This window comes from Oncorhynchus tshawytscha, linkage group LG06 (genome assembly GCF_018296145.1).
Source record: "Oncorhynchus tshawytscha isolate Ot180627B linkage group LG06, Otsh_v2.0, whole genome shotgun sequence".
NCBI lineage: Eukaryota > Metazoa > Chordata > Actinopteri > Salmoniformes > Salmonidae > Oncorhynchus > Oncorhynchus tshawytscha.
In genome coordinates, this window is record NC_056434.1 from 15,061,320 (window position 1) to 15,087,603 (window position 26,284).

Consider the following 26,284-nt stretch of genomic DNA (forward strand, 5'->3'; position numbering starts at 1 on the left):
AACTAGCAAATGTTCACTTACCTTTTATTAATTCACAGGCTCCTATCAATTCTATGTCGTCTGCCATTTTAAACAAAGTTGAAAGGATAGGAGAATGTTTAAGGCTGTCGAGAGTCATCGACACAAACAAGTTGCTAAGACTGACTAAACTGGTAAAAAAGCTAACTAGTTAATGATATTAGTAAACATTAAAAAAAATTAAAAACAGTAGCTCATTTAGTTAGGATAGCGTCTATCCAACTAGTAGCTAAGTTAGCGGTTTGCTAGCAGCCACGCACTTTGCTCTGGCTAAAATAATAAATTAAACGTAATTTGACAATTCGAAATCCATGCCCAAGAAAAAGTCAAGCTCTGCAGCAGAAAATATTTGCGTGCCTCTTGGTTTCATTCAACGCTGAGGAAAATAGACATTGCATTACAAATAGCAGACGTCCTCTTGACTTATTTCCTACCCAGACAGTGCACAAATCTTTTTCCTGAATCCCTGCCATGATTGCGGATAGTCATTCGACTACAAGCAAACATCTTAAAGGGACATCACATGGTAACCAGAAACCCAATCGCCACACAAAGGCACGTTGCCAGGGCATGGTCTCCCTCAACCAATCAGCGATCAAATACGTTGTCTGAACTCGACAATGGAGGGAAGGACACAGTAAAGAGAGTAGAATAAAAACGTATATGGCTAAACACTGAGGCCTATATCAGTAACACACTTTGATTATGCCTGTTCAACATGGCCCAGTGGATTATTTACAAAAGTTATAGAATGTAGGAAAAAACATCATGGCATGCTATAAATCCCCCAGAACTATATAAGTAAATATATAGCTTGATATGAGCAACTGAATTTTCTGTTAATATTGTAACAACCTTTGTCAAACGCATACTTTAGGTGTTCAATAATTTCAGACCTCCTGGAGTAACGGCTAAGATGTTGGTTGCTGATTTGATTAGATTTGATTTGCTGGACCTAGGATCATGGAGTCAGGGCTATCCCCCGAATTCGCTTCACTGGTGTCAGAAGTGGGATGGTGCTTATTTTATTATATAAACGCAATACAATATTGCAACCAAGCTTGATCTCAGCTTAATCTCATCCTCAATGTTTGATGTATCTTTATATCCAAACATAAGTACTGCCCCTAAAGTACACTGTGACACCAGAATCAGATATCATTATATAATTAGCAATTAGAATACTAATAATAGTATAGTAATAATACAGACATTTTTTTTGTGCAAGACATCTTATAGATAAAACAATAGGTAGCATATTGTTTTTAAATGTGTGCATGTTTTTTTCTGACAAAACGCTTAAGCATGTGTGGCAGATTTCAAAACGCTTAAGCATTTTTTGACTCTGAGAGGAAAATAGAGCCGAACATATTGATAAAAGTAACCCTGTCCTTGAGAAATTTACACCGTAATCAAAAAGTCACACCAGGTTAAGCCTACATGCCTACACATCCCTTATTTTAAGTGTCTAAAATCTCCTATGGGAAAATGAATGGTGTAAAAACCATTGGAACTATTTTCCTGTTTGACCGCTAGGTTTTATGTGTATTATGACTTATACTGTGGTACATGAAACATCCCTCCATTTTACTATGATGTCTTACATGGTCCTGAACCTCCCTATTTGTAAAATGTCTACTGATGTTGCCCTAAAAATAAATACTTTACCCAATAGTATAATGATATTTCCCATTGACTGATCATGTTTTTTCAGATCCCCTAACAATACAGTTTGCAGGTCCATCTGAACTCTGATATTATGACATAACAACCATTCATGGGTCGGACTCCAAAAGCAAGCCACCGATGGACAGTACCAGAAAATATGTTATTTGATTATGTTTCCTTGAGTCAGAGTCTGCACAAGGCTGACTGTTCAATGCCCCATATACTGAGCATCCTATTTGTATCAAGTATTTTATATAATAGCTTAAATTGAAATTAATGGATTGTTGTGTCAATTGTTGTTTTACAGGGCCTTCTGAAAGTATTCAGACCCCTTGACTTTTTCCACATTTTGTTACGTTACGTCCTTAATCTAAAATTGATTATTTTTTAATCCTCATCAATCTACACACACTACCCCATAATGACAAAGAGAAAACAGTTCAGAAATTCCTTATTACATAAGCATTCAGACCCTTTGCTATAAAATTGAGCTCAGGTGCATCCTGTTTCCATTGATCAACATTAAGATGTTTCTACAACTTGATTGGAGTCCACCTGTGGTAAATTCAAATGATTGGACATGATTTGGAATGGCACACACCTGTCTATATAAAGTCCCACAATTGACAGTGCATGTCAGAGCAAAAACCAAGCCATGAGGTCGAAGGAATTGCCCGTAGAGCTCCAAGACAGGATTGTGTCGAGGCACAGATCTGAGCAAGGGTGCCAAAAAAATGGTGCAGCATTGAAGGTCCCCAAGAACACAGTGGCCTCCATCATTCTTAAATGGAAGAAGTTTGGAACCACCAAGACTCTTCCTAGAGCTGGCCCCCCAGCCAAACAGAGCAATCGGGGGAGAAAGGCCTTGGTCAGGGAGGTGACCAAGAACCCAATGGTCACTTTGACAGAGCTCCAGAATTACTCTGTGGAGATGGGAGAACCTTCCAGAAGGACAACCATCTCTGCAGCACTCCACCAATCAGGCCTTTATGGTAGAGTGGCCAGACAGAAGCCACTCCTTAGTAAAAGGCACATGACAGCCCACTTGGAGTTTGCCAAAAGGGACCTAAAAGACTCTCAGACCATGAGAAACAAGATTATCTGGTCTGATGAAACCTAGATTGAACTCTTTGGCCTGAATGCCAAGGGTCACATCTAGAGGAAACCTGGCACCATACCTACGGTGAAGCATGGTGGTGGCAGCATCATGCTTTGGGGATGTTTTTCAGCGGCATGGACTGGGAGACTAGTCAGAATTGAGGGAAAGATGAACGGAGCAAAGTATAGAGAGATCCTTGATGGAAACCTGCTCCAGAGCGCTCAGGACCTCAGGCTGGGGTGAAGGTTCACCTTCCAACAGGGCAATGACCCTAAGCACACAGTCAAGACAACGCAGGAGTGGCTTCGTAACAAGTCTCTGAATGTCCTTAAGTGGCCCAGCCAGAGCCCAGACTTGAACCCAATCGAACATCTCTGGAGAGACCTGAATATAGCTGTGCAGCATCGCTCCCCATCCAACCTGACAGAGCTTGAGAGGGTATCCAGAGAAGAATGGGAGAAACTCCCCAAATACAGGTGTGCCAAGCTTGTAGCGTCATACCCAAGACTTGAGGCTGTAATCACTGCCAAAGGTACTTCAACAAAGTACTGAGTAAAGGGTCTGAATACTTATGTAAATTGAATATTTTTTTAATTTAAAAATAAATAAATTTGCAACCATTTCTAAAACCCTGTTTTTGCTTTGTCATTATGGGGTATTGTGTGTAGATTGATGCGGATTAATTTTTTTAAAATACATTTTAGAATAAAGCTGTAACCTAACAAAATGTGGAAAAAGTCAATTGGTCTGAATACATACCGAAAGGAACTGTATGTCACTTGATAGGAATTTAATAGGATCTCTATGGGTATCATCCTCTCGTGCCAGTATGTATGTGGGTCACCCCCAATGAGAGGGAGTAAGTGAGTGAACTGAAAGCAACCCCTTGTTTTTGTTGCCATCGTGCACAGTTTGGGACTACACATAATGTATGCCTCCGGAGCTGCTCGAGTCAAAAAAGTCCCATAAATTGACAGAAATATAATCCAGAACATGACCGGGACAAACTCTGGCCTTTCAAGGTAGGCTTTCTTAAATGGATGGTTCACTTATTACCTAGGCTTGTATCAACTCGGGTTTATTTGGTAAGCACAAAATGATGTACATTTGTATTCGTATTAAACCATCCTTTAAAGACGGAATCCGCAGTAGGGAAACAGCGTCACTGGCCACCCCTCGGATGTTGTTTTTGTTTTGTTGAAGAAGCAGAGCTGAGGAGCGTCGCACAATGCGCACATTTTTTTTGTTGCTGCGTCGGGAATGATGTTCAAGGGAGAAAAAAAGTGCTCATTGTATACAGTAACTTCTTTGTAATGTCACAAACGGACGTGGCAGTTTCACTATCTGTGATAGCATGCCTTGATAATAGTAGCTGTTTGTTTCATTTTCATTCAATCACAGGATTGCAATAAAGACCGTGCCTGTTTTCGGTGGAGTTTAGAAGAGACCACATAAAACAAACCCCAATCCCAGATATAATACTCATTGATCCTAGTAAAGATTGATGCCTCTGGCAGCAGTTAGGGAGAGTGTGGTTTTCAATGGATCTAGCTCACCTGCTATGAGAGAGATCCAGACCCGCTGGGGGGCTGATGCTGCGGCTGCAGGCTGGCTCCAGTCACCGTGCTCCTGGGTCCTCCAGGAAGCAACGTCTGACATGCCTTCATTGGGGTGCAGCAAAACGGGAGGTTTGGGGGCCACCCGGGACCTTCAGCGACAACTCTGTGGATCACTGTGTCGCTCCAACCCCAGAATATAAACAAGTCGACGTTTACCAAACGATAGAAAGAGGGGCTTTGTGAGTGCTGTACCCCTGAGCATGCCAGAGGAACACAAAGCTAGCAAGGTGGGATCAGGTAACCACCTCAGGTTACTGCAATGTGATCGGCCCTCACATGGGGCTCCTGTTCCTGTTACACAGCAGGCAAGGTGGGAATTTCAATCTTCCTTGAGTTCCCTCTCCGATTGATCAACCACTAATGTGCCATTTACTCTATGTAGATAGAAATCCATCTGCCCTATAAATGCTGCTCACTTGTCATCTGATTGCCGTGCTTTGTATTACAGTATTTCACACACACCATTCATTGACGAGTTGTTTGTATTTGATTTTGAGGCAACTTAATACTCTCCATGTCTGACATCATGGAAAAGAAGGACAAGCAAACCTGTACCTGTAAAGCAGTGGACGGCTCATAAGAATGGCTAGAACGGAGCAACTGATTCCGGTCCAGCCATTACCACAAGCCCGTCCTCTCCAATTAAGGTGACACCAACCTCTGTGCTGTGAAGAGATGGCTTACCTGCACTGTGCAACAAGGAAAGCAATTTCAGACAAGAGAATGTTTGGATGTGCATAGTTTCCTCTCATCAGTTTATTCTAAAGAACCACCAGACAATAGGAGTATTAGATCAAGAGAGTTGTCTTGACAGGGTGTTTTGCGAATTTAAAACAGTGGCGTGATGCAATTTCCCCAACCTCTCAGTGTTGGGTAGTTGAAATAGCACTGGTTTTGAAACATAGGCTTTTATGGCTCTGCCAACTCTCAGAGTAAATCTTTTCACTTCAGAAGTGTGTTGACAATAATCCCTTATGCAACCATTGTAAGGGCAGTTCAGAAAGGTTAAGCAATGGTTGACGAGGAACAACATAAGTGTGTATATTTGACAAATACAGGTTACAGTATATTGTTTACACTGTACATTTTCAGGCCTGTTCCTACACTATTAACCTGATAAGATTACTATAGTTTGTTTCTCTTGCTTTATTTGCAGTAAAAATGCTTCAACGGCCCTAAAATCATGTGGTGTTGACATACTGTATCTATCAGCACCGCCACGGTTTGTGAACGCAGAGATGACTGATTGTAGGCCTGCTGTACTGTAGCAAACAAATCTTTCTCATTATCATACTTTCAAGTCCGACATCAGCTCCCTAAATGGTCTTTAAGGTTTGGAACCTTTTATTGCATCTGAGAACAGACAAACAGGATGGGTGGAGAAAAACGATGAAAAGATGGAAGGAAACAGGCCAAGATGATAACTGATAAGATTACACAATATCCCCTGCCGTGAGTACATAGCCAGGACCTGGGGTGTCCCTGAAATAGACAAAGCAGACTAAAGTTTATATAGTGGTGCTATTATGGGTGTAGTACTTTGGGATTATTTTTTTGAGAATTTGTAGTTTTATGTATGTACTGTAAAATCGGTATACAATTCAGTGACTGAGCTACCAATAAAAACAATTTTGTTTCAATCTAAAACAATAGCTTAAAATTTGGAAGTTTGTGACTATCAGCAACACACAGATTACGGTTGTGAATAACTGGAGATTGAGAAAAAGCTCAATGTTCACAACAACCTCACCAATGCGATGTCCACACATTTGGTGGTGAGTGAAGAGAATTGGATTAGGCCACAAAAATAGCTAAGCAACCAGCCTTGCAATCAACCCTCAAGCCCTCACACATTAACCACTTTCATAACCACTCAACAAGCAAAGCTAAAACATACCATAGTTGACCTTCTCATTACTTGGAGAGCTTGTCGAAAAAGTTGTCAAGTAGTTGCAGGCGGGAGGAGAAAAAAAAAGTCAGCTTTGCTGAGAGAAGTTGCATAAGGTTTTTCACGGGTCTACACTTCACTCCTGAAGACTTAGTTGTCACATGCACAAGTACAGTGAAATGCTCAAGGTGTCTGACTGCATGCTTTCCAGTCAGACAACCCTGCAGCTATTTCTGCTAATGATCTGGAATAAGAACACCAGGCACCTCAACAGTTGCAATGGCAAAAAGCAAAGGTTCTTGCTGGCGAATCATTAGTTGGCAAGTATAACATGACCATGCTATCAAGCTGGGTCAGCTAGATAGTTATTAGCTATCAGACAAGCAACTCCATGCTATGGCTATGTACTCTTCAGCACATTAAGATTCCTGAAACGAGTCATTCACTGGAATTAAATAGTCTCCTGTACTAAAACAGTTTGAATCACTACCATGATATGTAAAGACATGGATTTAATTTTTTAATGCAATGAAAGGGTTATGAGTGATGACAGACATCCAGCTACGCATTTCTGGGGGTGAGAAGATATCTGAATCAATCCATGATATGTCAGAAATCCTTTACTCAAGATCATCTTTTGTTCAGAGAAGGCAAAAATAAGGTATTTTATTCATATTTTCTCAAAACAATGTGGAAAACAAATCTCCACATTGTCTTTTAAACATTATCTGACTAATACAGTAGTCAACACAACTCTGCAGTCTAATCTGCATTACCTGAGTGACAAACAATGCACCAAAAAAAATTATAATAGGTGAAACAATTGACATAAAGGAAAACTCCACCCAAAAACAACATATTGGTATTTGTTTCATTAGTCCATTGTTGTCATAGCCCCAAAATGTTTTGCTTTTCAGCAATCACTTTTTCAAGACATATCTTTCAAAATACAGAAATCCTCCCCGTATGAAGCAAAATGGAACTAGAATGATCAACTAGGGACAGAGACCATGAACAATGTTTTTTTGTAGCCATAAAAGCCTGTATGCACTGAGACTGCTGAAACGTACACCCCTTCTACACAGAAATCTAATGTTTTTATTATAACAGTGTAAGGCATTAATACCCTGAGTTATACAAGCTACGAGGGTAATGACAGTTAATGCAATAGGGGGAAAGGACAACGATGACCAACTGTCATGTGGCTGTGCGTTTGTAAACCAATAATTCATTTGCTTGAATATCGTGCCACAAGGGCCATAATAAATCCTAAGATAAATAGAAGCAGCATCCGACCGTTAGGTGACATCACAGTAGTGTCTCCAGTGCCTCTTCTATCCACGGCTGCAGGTGGAGACAACATAAAAGGGGCGGTTAGACACATGGGTGTGGCTAGAAATGAGGGTTGGTGACACCCACTCCTTGGCACTCGATGATGTAGGTGTCATTGCTGGCATTCTCGTCATCTGCCTTGGTCACTGTAAACTTGGCCTGGGAATATGAAAGAATTTGATATAAAAAAGTTGACTTTATAAAACCATGCACTGAGTGCTCATTTTCCCATCAATCAAGTCTTTGGAAATCAATTGAAATGTGTTTTGGACCCACCTGGGTGAGCTGTTCTGCCACATGGATTGCAGTCTTTGTGTGTAGGGTGACTGGGCCAGTGCGGATTCTGGAGATGCCGTTTGCCAAGGCCATGAAAAGGATGAGCTGCCAGAGAGTGAAAGAAGAAGAGTTCAGCAGCTGACTCCAAATAGAGTAAGTTCAAGTGGCTGCTGTGAGATGGACAGTGAGGCAAGGAGAGGTATGGTGTCAAGCACCCATTCTTAACTTGAATTTGGAAGTATACGTTAATTACAATGATTCTAGATTACTTAGAGGACGACACCCAAGCTTGCTTTGTGAAATACCCCTGTGTGTGCGTGGTTCATTGCTAACCTGGTCCTGCAGAAACTCGTCCACACAGCCGTTGTGCCTTATATTCCTGAGCAGCATCTCAGCAGCCTCAAAGCCCACTTTGTCTGGGTACACACCTGAGACATTGGGGGACCAGCGTTAGACAGCCAATCTGCTCAGCACGTGTTATATTTTTTCCCCAAATTATTTTATCTGGGCCCATATTTGTAGCGTCTAAGAGCAAGAAGTGCTGATCTAGGATCAGGCTTCCCTAGAATAATCAAATCATATTATGATCTAAAAAGCAAAACTGACTCCAAATCAACAGATATTTTACTCTTAGAAGATTTGAGAATACTGGCCCAGAGGTTATCGGTGTGCGAGGGTGTGCCAGAGTCACAGGGGAGGTGCAAACCAGGTCATTGGATAGAGCTGGGTTGGATATTTAAATTATTCAGATACATACACTTCCTAACTCTGCCCCCAATAGAACAAACTTTTGTTCATGTAACGGTCACAACATACAGATGCATACGATAGCAATTTGAAAATGTTAACCAACAACATTTTCCTTTTTCTCAATATTTCCCTATTCTCTGCTGTTGACCGCTTACCTTGTATGGCTTTAGCAATGCTTATGTTGAAGCACAACTTTACTCACCATCCAAGCTTATATACAGTTTCACATCATAACATTGTCAAGCATGTCTTTCTTTGTAGAACGTTGCCCACTAGTGGTACATATTGGTCTGTACACTTCACTTTAAAGACCAAACAAGCATAGGAACAATGGATTTCTCACCTTTCTTGCCAAGAGCTGACCCTGCAAATATACAGCCTGTGGAAGACTCTGCGATGATTCTGGGGAGAATAGAGACACCATATCAAAAATGTGGTAGAGGTGGATAGCATTTAAGATGACAGACAACTCATGGCAGTTCTGTTGAAAGTAACCTTCTATATTGTCTATCCACCAAACTAGGGACACAAAACATTATGCAAGCCATCAGTCTACGGTCATGACTTTCCCTCCTGGGTGAGGATCAAAGATAAGCCCTCCCACCCCCTCCTCTTTCTCTCTCTCTCTCTCTCCCACCATGAACATACTATTCTCCTCCTTAAATTGTATCATTTATTTACATATTAGGGTACCTGAGGATTGATTAGAAACATTGTTTGACTTGTTTGGACAATGTTAATTGGTAACTTTTGGGATTCATTTGTATGCATTTTGAACGAGGGAAACCGGTGGATTACTGAATCAAGTGCGCCAACTAAACTGACTTTTTTGGGATATAAAGGACTTTATTGAACAAAACAAACAGTTGTTATGTAGCTGGGACCCTTGGGATTGCAAACAGAGGATGATCTTCAAAGGTAAGGGATCCATTTCAGACTTTCGTGACACCTCTGCTTGTTTGGAAAATGTTTGTAATGCTTTTGTACGTGGGGCGCTGTCCTCAGATAATCGCATGATATGCTTTCACTGTAAAGCCTTTTTGAAATCTGATAAAGCGCCTGGATTAACAAGAGGTTAAGCTTTTAAACAATGTTAGACACTTGTATTTTCATGAATGGTGAATTTTACAAATTTTGCATTTTGAATTTCGCGCTCTGCAATTCAAACGGATGTTGGCTTAAACGGATGTTGGCTAGCGTCCCACTGATCCGCAAGAAGTTAAGGACGGTAAAACTAAAAAACTATCTCTGAAAGTGTACGCATTCACAAGGTCAGGTTTACATCTAAATGCTGTACAACAGATGATTAAATATGAAACAATTTGTGAGAAGATGAAATGTGATTCTAACCTTCTAAATTAGATCATTTTTATATAAAAAATGTTTGCCAAGTCGGTAACCACGCCTTCAAGGTGAGTGCATAAAATGATTCCTAATGAAATTTACAGTAGACCAGAAAACGTGGAGCGGTGGCAACACATTGAAATGGTTACAATTTAAATATACACCAGTACATTGCCGGGTAGCTACTGGCGTTTTAACTTCTTGACGCTACCCATCCCTGTAGCGGGATAATTGTCATCAACAACCGCTGAATTGCATAGCGCCACATTCAAATAATTTACAAAAAATATTTATATTCATGAAATCACAAGTGCAATATTGCAAAACACAGTTTAGCCTTTTGTTAATCCACCCGTCGTCTCAGATTTAGAAAATATGCTTTACAAGCGAAAGCAATCCAAGCGTTTGTGTAAGTTTATCGATTGCTCGACTAAACATTATGTACACTTAGCATCAAGTAGCTTGGTCACGAAAATCAGAAAAGCAATAAAATTGATCATTTACCTTTGATGATCTTCGGATGTTTTCACTCACGAGACTCCCAGTTACACAATAAATGTTCCTTTTGTTCCATAAAGATTATTTTTATATCCAAAATACCTGTTTGGCGCGTTATGTTCAGAAATCCACAGGAAAGAGCGGTCACGACAACGCAGACAAATTCCAAATAGTATCCGTAATGTCCACAGAAACATGTCAAACAGTTTTTATAATCAATCCTCAGGTTGTTTTTTAAATTTATAATCGATAATATATCAACTGCAACTGTCTATCAGTAGGAGAGGGAGAGGCAATGGCTGCCCAATCTCTGTTGCGCGAGCAAAACTCATGCAAACACCTGACTCGATGTTATCTTTCTCGCTCATTTTTCAAAATAAAAGCCTGAAACTATGTCTAAAGACTGTTGACACCTTGAGGAAGCGATAGGAAAGGAATCTGGTTGATATCCCTTTAAATGGAGCTTAGGCAGGCTATGGAACATGGAGCTTTCAAAATAGAAGCCACTTCCTGGTTTGATTTTCCTCAGGTTGCCCCTGCAATATCAGTTCTGTTATACTCACAGACAATATTTTGTGTTTTCTATCCTAATCTGTCAATTATATGCATATTCTAGCATATGGGCCTGAGAAATAGGCCGTTTACATTGGGAACGTTATTTTTCCAAACATAAAAATAGTGCCCCCTAGCTTCAAGAGGTTAAACTACTAGCCCAGTATACGTGCAGCGCGAGCTGAATACGTGACAAATGGTCTAAAAGTACACGACCCACTACAAGACCCTCCAATCTAACGAACACTTCCAAAACAAAGAAAGACGACAACAAATACAAAGGACACTGTGACTTCTGGTGGACAAACCAGAGACTTTGTCGAATGACTCCCAATAGATGGACCGGGCGATTTCAACAGAGACAACAAAGACATACAAGCGTAAATATATATACACATTGCAATTATTTTTGAATGAGCGGTCGTTCATGTGCAAAGTATTCATATTCCCATGAGCATAGCTTCACACGTATGTATAATAAATTAACATGCCCCCACCTTTTCATTGTGTACCAAGCTGTCATATCAGGTTAGTCCACTAGGGACTTTTCATTGCATTATGCTAGTAATCAACATAATCTATCGTGTGTGTGTTTATGTAATTCTGTGTGATTATTTAGTTAGTAAATAATTAAGACAATTTGTCTATCACTGAAACATTTAGACTAGGGTTCATGCAGATTTGAAGTCAACGACATTCCGAAAGACTGGTATGAGGTAATAATAATACTAATAATTAATGAATGGATGACTAAATTTACAATATATTCTGAGATTCTTTAGTTAATTCGGGAAGCGGTAACTCATGAAACAAACTTTGTGGTGCCCCAAGATTGCTAATGAGTTAATTGTTACATGATTAATTTAATCACGTAATAATTAAACAGTTAACTGATTGGATAAAATAACCGTTACGATAGTCACGTCACTACCTATGAAGCATGTTCAGATGACACCCAATGTCCTCCAACTGTGCAACTGTTTTGACAAAGATCTTCACAGAAAACATAACCATTGATTGTGATTAATCCAGGTTTACCGAGGTCATACAGGTATAGACAACTTTTAACAGTGTTTACAGTTTTATCTGGTGTCCCTCTAATTCTCCCATCGCTCTCCCCTCCCGGAGGACCATCTGGACTGATGACTCCTGGGTGTCCCTAGTCCACCTGGTTGTGCCTCTGATCCAGTTTCTGTGGCGATGGAAAACCTGACCTGTTCCCCAGAGATGCTACTTTGTCCCGGACCTGCTGTTTAGACCCTCCCTCTCCCTACCCCATCTGCTGTCTCGACCTCAAAGCCAACAGACATTTACTCCTGAGGTACTGACCTGTTGCACCCTCTACAACCACTGATTATAATTTGACCCTGCTGGTCATCTATGAACGTTTAAACTTCTTGAAGAACGATCTGGCCTTAATGGCCATGAACTCTTATAACCTCCACCCGGCACAGCCAAAAGAAGACCCCTCAGAGCCTGGTTCCTCTCTAGGTTTCATCCTAGGTTCCTGCCTTTCTAAGAAGTTTTTCCATGCTTCTACATCTGCATTGCTTGCGGTTTGGAGTTGAGGCTGGATTTCTGTATAAGCACATTGTGACATCTGCCAATGTAAAAAGGGCTTTATAAATACATTTGAGTGATAATGCAATGGTTAATGTCATGTAAATACGCTCACATGATGCCGTTGCCGCTTCCACAGGCCATGTCCTTCTCCTGCAGTGTTTGAATGTTGATGTAAAGGTCCTTTATCTCTCGCCTGATAACTCTTGTTGCAGTCGTGGCCATGTCCTTGGCAAGCTGGAGGAAAAGGAGTTTTTGAGCTCACTCAAATCTGATCTCAGAAACTACTTCATTTCATCATGTGCATTTAAGTCCAGAGGGGTAGCAAACGGACAGGAAACTGCTCTATCACATGCATTTCACCTGTCCAGAAAGGTCTAATCCGTTGTTTGTAAGTACACAAGTGGAATAAGGACCAAACCGCAAAATTTCAATTTTACTTTGTCACATGCGCCGTATACAACAAGTGTAGACTTCACCGTGAAAAGATTATACAAGGAGTACCGGTACCGAGTAAATGTGCTGGGGTACAAGGTAGTTGAGGTAATATGTACATGTAGGTAGGGCTAAAAGTAATCACTACAGTACTACATTAAATACATGCTCCGGTATTTTGGTGACTACCTCCCTATTTGGGCTGGATGTGTCAATGTGTAGCTTATACATAAAGATTTTTTATTTAACCCTTATTTTCCCAAGTACGTTGACGGAGAACACATTCTCATTTACAGCAACAACCTCGGAAATAGTTACAGGGGAGAGGGGTGAATGAGCCAATTGTAAGCATAATGTCTTACCTCAATTAGCCACGAAATCACTAGTTTGAAAGAAACGTTTTCTTGAAGCTGCGCCATTCTCCCTAAATTTCCACCCCATGTGGGCCAGCCCCATAGGAATTTGAGTTCTACCCAAAGAGCTTCAGCCCCTCGCATTTGAGTGACAGCTACCAAAAGGCCTGCCCAGCGTTAACCAATAAGGTTGCAGGGCAGGGCCAAAGGCTCAGTGGACACAGCAGAGAGAGAGCCGGAGAGCAATGACATTGTGCACATATGACATAGTACATAGAATCTCTTTCATACACAGCCACAGATTGTGTTTTTTTTCTTTTTTTCTTTGCGTTATTTGGAACTTATATTTTTTACTTATTTTGTACATAATGTTGCTGCAACCGTCTCTTATGACTGAAAAAACCTTCTGGACATCAGAACTGCGATTACTCACCACGAACTGGCAGGATCCTTTTTTCCCTTTAACGAGTCCAACGTAAATGACATACTGCTTTCCCGGGAACAGGCCCAGATCCCCGTCATTTGCATGAAGAGAAGGTGGAGAAAAACGGGCTGGAGGGCAGGCTGCATTCTGAGAATTCGTAGGCCAACGAATAAACCCCCACTGCCTTCCATTCAGCTAGCAAACGTGCAATCTTTGGAAAGTAAAATCGATGACCTACACGGAAGATTAAACTACCAACGGGACATTCAAAACTGTAAAATCTTATGCTTCACGGAGTTGTGGCTGAATGACAACATTATCAACATACAGCTGGCTGGTTATACGCTGTACTGGCAGGATAGAACAGTGGCGTCTGTTAAGACAAGGGGAGGCGGACTATGTATTTTTGTAAACAAGAGCTGGTGCACGATATCCAAGGAAATCTCAAGGTTTTGCTCGCCTGAGTATCTCTTGATAAACTGTAGACAACACTATCTACCAAGAGTTTATCTGTATTTTTCATAGCAGTCTACATACCACCACAGACTGATGCTGGCACTAAGACTGCACTCAATGAGCTGTATTCCATCATAAGCAAACAGGAACACACTCCCCCAGAGGCAGCGCCACTTTTGGCTGGGGACTTTAATACAGGGAAACTTAAAAATCACCCTCCATTTGGCAAATCTGACCATAATTCTATCCTCCTGAAACCTGCATACAAGCAAAAATTAAAGCAGGACGCACCAGTGACTAGATCACCACATCAGTCATTGGCTTCATCAATAAGAGCATCAATGACGTCGTCCCCACAGTGACCGTACGTACATAACCCAACCAGAAGCCATGGATTACAGGCAACATCCACACTGAGCTAAAGGCTTGAGCTGCCGCTTTCAAGGAGCGGGACTCTAATCCGGAAGTTTATAAGAAATCCCGCTATGGCCTCCGACAAACCATCAAACAGGCAAAGCGCCAATACAGGACTAAGATCGAATTGTACTACACCGGCTCTGATGCTCGTCGGATGTGGCAGGGCTTGCAAACCATTACAGATGATAAAGGGAAGCACAGCCGAGAGCTGCCCAGTGACACAAGTCTACCAGATGAGCTAAACTACTTCTATGCGCGCTTCAAAGCAAATAACACTGAAAGATGCATGAGGGCACAAGCTGTTCCGGAAGACTGTGTGATTACGCTCTCTGCAGCCAATGTAAGTAGGACCTTTAAAACAGGTTAACATTCACATGGCCGCAGGTCCAGACGGATAACCAGGACATGTACTGCGAGCCTGCGCTGACCAACTGGCAAGTGTCTTCACTGACATTTTCAACTTCTCCCTGTCTGAGTCTGTAATACCAACATGTTTTAAGCAGACCACCATAGTTGCTGTGCCCAAGAACACTAAGGTAACCTGCCTAAATGACAACCAACACAAAGCACTCACATCATTTGCATACTGCGCTGACAGATCCACAGATGATGAAATCTATTGCACTCCACACTGCCCTTTCCCACCTGGACAAAAGTAACACCTATGTAAGAATGCTATTCATTGACTACAGCTCAGCGTTCAACACCATAGTGCCCTCCCTCAAAGCTCATCAATAAGCTAAGAACCTGGGACTAAACACCTCCCTCTGCAACTGGATCAGGAACTTCCTGATGGGCCACCCCCAGGTAGTAAGGGTAGGTAACAACACATCCGCCACGCTGAACCTCAACACAGGGGCCCCTCAGGGGTGCGTGCTCAGTCCCCTCCTGTACTCCCTGTTCACTCATGACTGCATGGCCAGGCACGACTCCAATCGTTAAGTTCGCTGATGTCAGAGACCTGGCCATGTGGCGCCAGAACAACATCCTCTCCCTCACCATGATCAAGACAAAAGGAGAGGATTGTGGATTACAGTGAAAAAAAGATTGAGCATGCCCCCATTCTCATCGAAGGGGCTGTAGTGGAAAAGGTTGAGAGCTTCAAGTTGCTTGGTGTCCACATCACCAATAAACTAACAAGGTCCAAGCACACCAAGACAGTCGTGAAGTGGGCACGACAAAACCTATTCCCCCTCAGGAGACTGAACAGATTTGGCATGGGTCCTCAAAAGGTTCTACAGCTGCACCATCAAGAGCATCCGGACTGGTTGCATCACTGCCTGCCTGGTATGGCAACTGCTCAGCCGCCGACTGCAAGGCACTAGAGGGTAGTGCGTACGGCCCAGTACATCACTGGGGCCAAGCTTCCTGCCATCCAGGACCTATATACCAGGCAGTGTCAGAGGAAGGCCCTAAAAAATTGTCAAAGACTCCAGCCACCCTAGTCATAGACTTTCTCTCTGCTACCGCACGGCAAGCGGTACCGGCGCACCAAGTCTAGGCTTCCAAACAGCTTCTACCCCCCAAGCCATAAGACTCCTGAATAGCTAATCGCATGCCTACCCAGACTTATTGCATTAACCCCCACCCCCCCTTACACCACTGCTACCCTATGTTATTGAAGTGACTATGCATAGATAAGAACTCAACCTACATATACATCTTACCTCAATTACCTCGACTATCCGGTGCCCCCCCGCACATAGACTCTGTACCGGTACCCCCTGTATAGTCTCGCTATTGTTATTTTACTGTTGCTCTTTAATTACTTGTTACTTTTATTTCTTATTCTTATTATTGGTTAGGGGCTCATAAGTAAGCATTTCACTGTAAGGTCTACACCTGTTATATTCGGTGCATGTGACTAATACAATTTTATTTGAAGTCTACGGCCCGTTTACTTTTCACACATCTTGTTGCATTACAAAGTAGGATTAAAAGAGATTTTCATACTAAAAAAATGTGTTAACGATCCACACATTGTAATCAGTAATGTCAAAGTGGAAGATTTTGTAAAACATTTACCGATTAATGAAAAAAATGTATATATATATACTTTGATTAGATATGTATTCACCCCCTTGAGTCAATACATGTTGAAAAAAACTTTGGCAGCGACTACAGATGGGAGTCTTCTTGGGTAAGTCTCATAAGAGCTTTGCACACCTGTATTGTGGAATGAGTTTGACACCTTGATAAGCTAATTTCCTGACAATGGCTTAGCACTCTTCATACTTGGCGACTTCAACCTCCAGACTTCTGTCTTCGATTAATTTCTTTCCAACTCTCTCTTTCCCCTTGACCGCAACATTTCCCAATCCCCCCCAACTCACAAGGCAGGCACGCTTGAACTCATCTTTACTAGAGGCTGTTCGCCTACTAATCTCACTACAACCCCCCTCCGGGTCTCTGATCACTACTTTGCTTCCTTTATGGTCTCCCTTTCCTCAAACCCTAGCTACTCAACCCCTACCCAGACGGTCATGCACCGTCGCAATTGTCGCTCTCCCACTACTCCCTCCTCCTCTATCCTATCATCTCTCCCTTCTATTAAATCCTTCTTCAGGCCTCCCGGGTGGCAATGTGGTCTAAGGCACTGTATCTCAGTGCTAGCTGTGCCACCAGAGATTCTGGTGATTCTGGAGGTCCATGGGGAGACGCAGAATTGGCCCAGCGTTGTCCGGGTTAGGCAGGGTTTGGCCGGCAGGGATAGCTTTGTCTCATCGCGCACTAGCGGCTCCTGTGGCGGGCCGGGTGCAGTGCACACTGACCAGGTCACCAGGTGTACGGTGTTTCCTCCGACACATTGGTGCGGCTGGCTTCCGGGTTGGATGTGCATTGTGTCAAGAAGCTGTGTGGCTAGGTTGGGATGTGTTTCAGGAGGACGCATGGCTCTCGACCTTCACCTCTCCCGAGTCCGTACGGGAGTTACAGTGATGAGACAAGACTGTAACTACTACCAATTGGTTCCCACGAAATTGGGGAGGGAAAAAAAGGGGTAAAAAAAATCAAATAAAAATCCTGTCTCCTGATTCTGCCTCGTCGACCCTACTCTCCCCTCCCTTTCCGCATCCTATGACTCGCACTGTCCCTTATCCTCCTGGCCGGCTCAGCCCTCCCACTACGTGGCTGAGTGACTCATTGCGAGCTTACAGAACAGGGTTGCGGGCAGCTGAGTGAAAATGGAGGAAAACTAAACTTCCGCAGGACCTATCATACTTTCACTCCCTCCTCTGAGGGAAAGGGTGATACCTTGTCAGTTGTACAATTGAATGCCTTCAACTGAAATATGTCTTACACATTTAACCCAAACCCTCGGAATCAGAGGGGTGCGGGGGCTGCCTTAATCGACATCCACGTCTTCGGCGCCCATGGAACAGCGGGTTAACTGTATTGCTCAGGGGCCGAACGACAGATTTTTACCTCCTCTTCTGTATCTGCCGCTAAAGCCACTTTCTATCACTATAAATTTCAAGCTTCTGCCTCTAACCCCAGTTAACCCTTTTCAACCTTCTCCTCGCTCCTTAATCCTCCACCCCCTCCCCGGACAACTTTGTCAGCCACTTTGAAAAGAAGGTTGACGACATCCGCTAGTCATTCACTCAGCATATTGATTCAACTGGTCCACTCACACAGAACTTCCCTATGCCGTGACCTCTTTCTCTCCTCTCTCTCCAGATGAAATCCTGCAACTAGGGAGGTCTGACTGCCCAACAACCTGCCCGCTTGAACCCCCCCCCTCCTCCATAACATCTCTGGAGACCTTCTCCCTGTCCTTACTTCATCAATTAATCCCTGACCACTGGAAGGGTCCACTCTTGACTTCAAAACGTCCGGAGACGCTCCCCTCCTCAAAAATACAACACTTAAATCATCTTTTTTTAATATCTTTCCAAAACACTTTGATCAACTCCGATAACCAGTCAGACTTCAAGACTGGTCACTCAACCAAGACTGCTCTTCTGTGTCACAGAGGCTCTCCACACTGCCGAAGCTTACTTTCTCTCTCCTCTGTTCTCATCCTCTAATCTAGCCACTGCCTTCGACACCGTGAACCATCAGATCCTTTTTTAAACACCTTTATTTAACTAGGCAAGTCAGTTAAGAACAAATTCTTATTTTCAATGACGGACTACGGTTAACTGCCTTGTTCAGGGGCAGAACAACAGAGTTTTACCTTGTCAACTCGGGGATTCGATCTTGCAACCTTCTGGTTGCAAGATCATCCCGCTTCGCTGCAATCTCCACTGGCATCCAGTCGAAGCTTGCATCCACTACAAGACCATGGGGCTTGCATACAGAGCAGCATGAGGACCTGCCCTTCCCTACCTTCAGGCTATGCTCAAACCCTACACCCCAACTCCGTACAGCCACCTCTGGTCTCTTGGCCCAACCACCCCTACAGGAGGGCAGCTTCTGCTCAGTATGGTCCAAGTTCTTCTCCTGACACCCCAATGGTAGAAGAAGCTTCCCCCTGAAGCTAGGAAAGCAGAGTCCCTGCACATCTTTTTTTCGTTTTTGCCCAACCACTACACAGCTGAGTCAAACAATCAACTAATCATCAAGCTTTGATCACTTAAATCAGCTGTGCAGTGTTGTGGGTCCTGAGGACCGAGTGTGGGAAACACTGGCTTAGCTCAATCCTGTTTCTTTTCATCCTGAAAAACTGCCCAGTCTTTGCTGATGTCAAGCATACCCATACCATGATGCAGTCACCACCATGCTTGAAAATAAAGGAGGCAGTTACTCAGTGATGTATTGGATTTGCCCCCAAACATAAGGCTTTGCATTTAGGCCAAAAATAATAATTCCTTTGCCGTGTTTTTTTCTTCCTCAGTTGTTTTCGCCCATCATAGCCATTGAACTCTGCAGGAGTTTTAAAATCCCTAATGGCCTCATGGTGAGTCCATATAACTTGTGATTTGTTAAGCCAGTTCGCCTAAAAAAAAAAACTATAATTTGTAAAATGAGTAGAATTCTCTTTTCACTTTGACATTATGGAGTATTTTGTGTAGATCAATTTAAAAAAAAAATACAATTAAATCTTCTTAAATCCCACTTTGTAACGCAACAAGATGTGAAAAAAAGTTCAAGCTGGTGTGGACTTTCTATAGGCACTGTATAACAGTAACTTAAAGTAAAATGCATAGGCAACTCTAACCCAAAGCCATTGCTTGGTATGGTACCTTATAGGGTAAAACCCCAGCAACAAAGGACCTTCCATAGATCTTGGAGATGGTTCCTCGTTCGGTCATGTTGACAGGGCTCAGCTCGCTCACTGGGCTAATCTTAGCCACCACCTCACCTCCGCCTTTGGGGTAGTAGCCCCTATTCAAGACAAGAACATGCACGAATGGTTATATTTTGGGGACCAGGCAGTATTTTTTACACCAACACTAATCTAACAGGGAGGACGATACTAACCTCATTCTCAAGTCACAGTTGAAATGTACACCAAACTTCTCCACAATGGGCTTGAATACCTGGGAGAAAATGTCAAACTGACTTTAGGAGTACATATAACGGTAACACAAAGAAACTAACTTAAAAATAAGTAGATGGCAAATAAGAGGATGTTTAGTGACAGTCATAAACCAAGCAGTCCATCTTCGTGCCTGTCTATAGACAAGGTATTTAAGAATTTGTGAGAACTAAAATTCATGATTTCCCAGGAACACAACCCACATTACGGCAGGGTAGCCTAGTGGTTAGAGCATTGGACTAGTAACCGAAAGGTTGCAAGATCGAATCCCCGAGCTGATGAGGTAAAAATCTGTCGTTCTGCCCCTGAACAGGCAGTTAACCCACTGTTCCTAGGCCGTCATTGAAAATAAGAATTTGTTCTTATTAACTGGCTTGTCTAGTTAAATAAAGGTAAAATACATTTTAAAAATTACAACCACTGGTACCTCTCCCAACACAGGTTAAGGTTAGCCATACCTTGATGGTGTAGTCAATCTGCGGGGCCATATCCGCATTGGTGCCCCCCTTCAGACAGAGCTCAGAGGGGCCATCAGCGTACAGGGCACAGGGTAGAGAAACCTGCAGCAGCAGCCCCACACTCCTGGAACAGAGCAAGATAGAAGTATGAGATAGATTGACTAGGTTTCCCCTTTACCTTCCCTGTTGTACAACTAAATGCATTCTACCAAAATAAACCCAAACCCTCTGAATCAGAGAGGTGTGGGGGGTTGCCTTAAAAATCGACATCATAGGTACCCAGGGAGCAGTTGTTGGGGGTTAACTGCCTTGCTCAGAACGGCAGATTTTTCCACCTTGCCGGCTCAGGGGATTCAAACCAGTGATCGTTACTGGCCCAACGCCCTTAAACGCTAAGCTATCTGCCGCCCCAGGAGACTAACAGGGGTTCCATACTCCCAAATGTAAATATCCCCCATCATTATACACAAAATTAATTTCCATTTAAAAATTGACACTGAAGTATATTGTATCGTCTGAGGCAAAATGTTTTTTTCCCCTGCTATTTTGTGAAATTGTCTAACTCTACATAGTTTTGGGTAATGTTTATATGGGTATCATGTCAGATTGATAGTAACAAGGTTTTTAACAAGTGCATTTGGATAGTCATCCACAGCTCTGTCTTTCTTTGGGGCGGCAGGTAGCCAGCCTAGTGTATAGAGCATTGGGCCAGTAACAGAAAGGTTGCTAGATCGAATCCCCGAGCTGACAAGGTAAAAATCTGTCATTCTGCCCCTGAACGAGGCTGTTAACCCACTGTTCCTAGCCCTTCATTGTAAATAAGAATTTGTTCTTAACTGACTTGCCTAGTTAAATAAATTATTGTCTGAGATTAGGAACCAAAAACTGTGTGTCCCATACTCCCATTGAATGTGTGCCGTCAGGAATAACGGTGGTGCAGCCTAACATGATTTACCCTGCCGTTTGTGGGTCTGCGGTGTGATTCCCAGCTTTTATTTTCCCAGGGGTGAGTGTGACTTCTGTAGATCCCACTGAGCCTCCCTCAAGATTTCCACAACAAATGTCCCTCACCAACTCCAACCCTGACAGATGCTGTGGTCTAGTAGTGAAAAGGGGAAGGGGGGCAAGGGGTTAACAATGAAAGGAAAAAAACGTAGCTATTTCAATTGAATAATGACAATATGTAGGCTATGATATCATCTGCACTGAATGACACAAGGCAATGAGGGAAAAGTTTTCTAGTTCAGTTGTTGATAGAAATAAGTCAACTGCCATGTGCTTGCACATTACCAACAAAGGATCACATGAAAAATATAGCTATGAGGGTGGGCATCTGCCATTAAATATGAAACAAAAGATAAGACAAGTTATAGACCATGGGCTGTAAAACAGCTAATTGTCAGATTAAAGTTGAAGCGCTATCTGCTTGGAAAATAAAGGTCCTTTAAACCAACTTTGCTTTGTTTTCTGATTGACTAAACTTCTGTCTGGAGACTCCGGCGATTGCCCCAGGGCTATAGACTGCAACTCGAATGAAGCTTTCTTATATTAGTAAGATGACATGTGGCTTTTGTTGTCGTCTAGCCAGCTACATACTCTACAAATTCATGACATGGATTTAGGAAATGAATACCTTAATCCTGGTGTACCTCTACCTGCGCGAATTTTGTTTATTCTGATGGAAGCGCCGTTGATGCAACTCAGTGCGGCAGATACTCTCAAAATTTGCCCGCCCTGAAAGAGGACAAAACATAATATACATAGTAAAAAACATATTCTAAGTTCAATGTCAAATCATGTTGATAAAATATGTAGTATAAAGTGTATTTTAATCGTGTGAAATACTCACACCCTCCATTATACTTCCGTCCATTTCCACCATTGCTGCGGCCATTTTTGAAACAAGAAGAAAAATATTTATGTTTTTCAATGACTTCTCCACTATAAGAAATGTATGATGTCTGTCCCTAAAGATATGAAAACACGCAAATGTGGATGCTCTGCTCTGAAGTAGCTTTTTACAGCGTTTGATGTAACAGACACTCCGCCGGCGTCTGGGGTAGCTACTCCAATTGTGAACTTCCCCCAACCGTCACTGCGCAGTGCGGTAGTTATCAATGAAAGCAATTTCTTATTACTTGGGAGAGAAAAAAGGAAAATCCCACAACGATACGAAAAAACGTGTTATATTTGAACTGCGATGTTCACGTGTTATTCACATTTTTCCATGAAATGTTGCTCAGCATTAAGGCTGCTACTCTTAATCGTGTTGACTGTTAGCACATGCGCAATTGTGATCAGCAAGCAATCAATTGACTCACCCCCTCCCTGTTCAAAGTTGGAAAAGTAGTGGGAAAGGCCTAGAAAAAAGACTACAAATCATAACAATTAATTAATGCATAGGCATTAAAGGGATGGTTTACCAAAATTACATTGGTGTCTTTACCTTAGATATTTAGCATTTTCGTGCTTCATGACCAATGAATTGTGAATTGTGTAATTCAACCGCCCTTTAATACGCATTACAGTGTGTGTGTGTGTGTGTGTGTGTGTTTGTGTGTGTGTGTGTGAAAGAGAGCATTTAAGGCATGGCATTGCAACGAGCAACACCGCAGATATTGAGATGAGTGAGATGCAAGACTTTGCTCTCACACGGTCACACACAGTATCTGCGCAAGCGCGCATGTTCGCTTCACACTGTTACAGCTTAAAAGCCACGGGACTGAAACAGCGGAGAAGTTGAGCCTCGGGCTTGTTGAAGGAAATTGACCTAATATGCTGTTTACTTTCTGCATCTACGTCATATTGCTGAGTCTACCTTAATAAACACTGCCACATAGGTACAGTATGTTCCTATTATTATTGCCATTTTGGCTAGTAGCAAGTAGAATATTTGTCTTGGGGTCAGAGGAGCCAGGTTTTTGCCCCATTCAGCACACCAAAAATAATACTGGATGCACTTGCACCCAATAAACATATCCATACGTTAGCACAGACATTCTATTAGGAAGATTTTCCTATGCAGTCAAGGCTCTGTCTCCTCCTCTGATCAGGTTGGATACTATTATTGGATAAGCAACAAACACCCACATCCCTTTGTTGTTGAGATGCATCAAAACACAAAGTTCAACAGTGGTTGCAGACCTTGTCTTTGGATAGGCATCCCATTGTTTGATTGGTTCCCAGTTTTAAAATGAATAACACATTCATAACCTATGCATAACCCATTCATAACCTATACATAACCCATTCATAACCCATACATATCACATTCATAACCCATACATAACCCATACATAACACATTCATAACTCATATTTCACCCATTCAAAACCCATACATAATGCATTCATAACCCATACATAACATATTAATAACCTATAATAACCTGCCGCATTCATAACATACATAGCCCACTCATAACCCATACATAACCCATTCATAACCCATACATAACCCATTCATAACCCATGCAAAACATATTGATTAGCAGCACTTGATTATTTTGCATGTTCAAATCTGCAGTATAACAAACAAACTACATTTACTGTGTGATATACCGGAAATATCAACTTGTGGTTGTTATTGACAATGAATGTGTTATTAATGTAACAGGGTTGGTTATGTTTCCACTTGACACAGCAGAAATATATTTATATTAATTGATTGAATTTAAATATCAATAAGGTTTTATGCCGTTGGTTACGTTTGCAGATAGGGGAAGATTGCGAACATAAATTCTTCTTAGTCTGATATTGACATGCAAGCGGTAGGTCACATTCTGAAATTCTATATTCTATTTTCATATTTACAATGTGTACGAGTTCACTATGTAAATGTCCTAATGTATATACTCTGAACAAAAATATAAACGCAAGATGTAGTGTTAGTCCCATGTTTCATTAGCTGAAATTAAAGAGCCCACAAATGTTCCATATGCACAAAATTGTATTTATTTATTTTTATTTCACCTTTATTTAACCAGGTAGGCTAGTTGAGAACAAGCTCTCATTTACAACTGCAACCTGGCTAAGATAAAGCAAAGCTGTTTGACACATACAACAACACAGAGTTACACATGGAATAAACAAACATACAGTCAATAATACAGTATATATTTCTTTAAATAAAATAAATAAATAAATATATTTTTTAAGTCTATATACAAAATGCTAATTTCTCTCAAATGTTGTGCAAAAATTTGTTTACATCCCTGTTAGTCAGCATTTCTTCTTCTTTCACAAGATAATCCATCCACCTGACAGGTGTGGCATATCAAGAAGCTGATAAAACAGCATGATCGTTACACAGGTGCTGGGGACAATAAAAGACCCCTCTAACATGTGCAGTTTTCTGACATAACACAATGCTACAGATGTCTCAAGTTTTGAGCAAGCATGCAATTGGCATGCTGACTGCAGGAATGTCCACCAGAATCATAAAACACGGGATGAGATGTTAAAACTGTCCATTGTGCCAATAGATGGTATGCACTCACATGAGATTTGCTGTGATGTTGACAGAGTGGCATGGGAGGTTTATTTCTTAGACTGGGTTAAGATGTCAATTTTGGGACACAACCTCAGTAGTGTGCCTTCGAATCAGTGGGTGTTTCGGCCTTTAATCACTAAACACCCTCATCAAAGGTGGCCAGCTAAAGGGTGATCAAGCCTTAGCTTGTGTCCCGTGCACAATTAAGATTTCCCACGGTACTATGCAAGGCAGGGGCGTCCTCTTCCCTGAGCCAGCCCTACAGCTTACCGCATACCTGATATGCCCTCCTCAAGTTGGAGGGATCTGAATTGGGTTCTCAGATGGGGGTGGGGGGTCATGAAGTTATAGCCCAGCAAGGGTCCTTCCGTTTGATCCAGATCCACTGGCTGCCTCTTTCAGCTGCTTGAGAAACTGCTCTGACGGTCTGCCGCAGAGCCTGTCCATGGATTCCAAGTTCTTTCAGCAACCTGATGGTGGAATAAGCCACGAATCCTCTGCATCCCACTTCAACTGGCCAGACTTTTGCATTCCAGCCACGCTGAATTGCGTCTGCTGCCAACTCTGTGTAACGCAGTTTCTTACGCTCGTAGGCCTCTTCAACAGAGTTTTCCCACGGGACTGTGAGCACTATGATGTACACAGCCTTTCGTGAAGGGGACCAGAGTACCATGTCTGGCCTAAGGTTGGTAGAAGCAATCTCAGGTGGAAAAATGAGTTGCTGGCCAATATCGACAAGCATCTTCCAGTCCCGGGCCATGGCTAGGTGTCCAGTTTCTGGCTTCGTAGGAGGATGCTTGGGCCTTTTCTGTCCCTCCCGGATGAATGTTGTTGTTTTGACGGGATTGCTTGTTTTTGGAGGTAATGAATTGGTTGCACTCCTCTTGGTCTCAAGTGCTGCAGAAAGGCTCTTGAGGACCTGATTATGCCTCCAGGTGTAGCGGCCTTGTGAGAGGCTGGTCTTGCAACCTGTCATTATATGCCTAAGAGTCGCTGGAGCTGGGCAGAGGGGGCAGGTCGAGTCCTCGCCATACCATTGATGTAGATTTTTTGGTGATGGAAGCACATCATAAACAGCTCTTATGATTAAGCTGATGTTGCTTGCCTCCATTTGCCAAAGCTCACTCCAGTTGATCTTTCTCCTCTTCAGGCCTTCCCACCGCA

The 26,284-nt window shown here is 42.4% G+C and overlaps 2 protein-coding genes across 9 annotated transcripts in view; both read right to left on the reverse strand.

The window, feature by feature from the left end:
- cdc14ab (cell division cycle 14Ab) overlaps positions 1–522 on the reverse strand; it is a 68,256-nt gene extending 67,734 nt beyond the window's left edge. For 7 of the 8 annotated variants that reach the window (XR_002953808.2, XM_024423023.2, XM_024423022.2 and 4 more), the window contains exon 1: positions 22–522. Coding sequence is in view for 7 of the 8 variants with exons in the window: in XM_024423023.2 (XP_024278791.2) it covers positions 22–118 (97 nt within the window). In the remaining variant the exon portion in view is untranslated. The remainder of the gene's footprint in view (positions 1–21) is intronic. The other variant, XM_024423020.2, reaches the window with a different exon arrangement.
- A 6,267-nt stretch (positions 523–6,789) lies between these two features.
- rtca (RNA 3'-terminal phosphate cyclase) lies at positions 6,790–22,914 on the reverse strand. Its single transcript, XM_024423027.2, has 11 exons — positions 22,479–22,914; positions 22,263–22,363; positions 21,585–21,728; positions 20,630–20,753; positions 20,114–20,172; positions 19,876–20,017; positions 12,720–12,841; positions 8,994–9,052; positions 8,234–8,328; positions 7,901–8,005; positions 6,790–7,783 (listed from the first exon to the last, which is right to left on the reverse strand). The coding sequence occupies exons 1-11, from the start codon at positions 22,521–22,523 to the stop codon at positions 7,685–7,687; spliced, it is 1,095 nt and encodes a 364-aa protein (XP_024278795.1). The 5' UTR covers positions 22,524–22,914; the 3' UTR covers positions 6,790–7,684.
- Between the last annotated feature and the right edge of the window lie 3,370 nt (positions 22,915–26,284).

Excerpts from the sequence above, each read along its gene's own strand:
- rtca (XM_024423027.2), bottom strand. The coding sequence starts at position 22,523 with ATGGCCGCAGCAATGGTGGAAATGGACGGAAGTATAATGGAGGGT. Across the intron at positions 22,364-22,478 it reads ACGGAAGTATAATGGAGGGT|GGCGGGCAAATTTTGAGAGT; the intron begins GTGAGTATTTCA and ends GTCCTCTTTCAG. Across the intron at positions 8,329-8,993 it reads GTCAGCTCTTGGCAAGAAAG|GTGTGTACCCAGACAAAGTG; the intron begins GTGAGAAATCCA and ends CCAATGTCTCAG.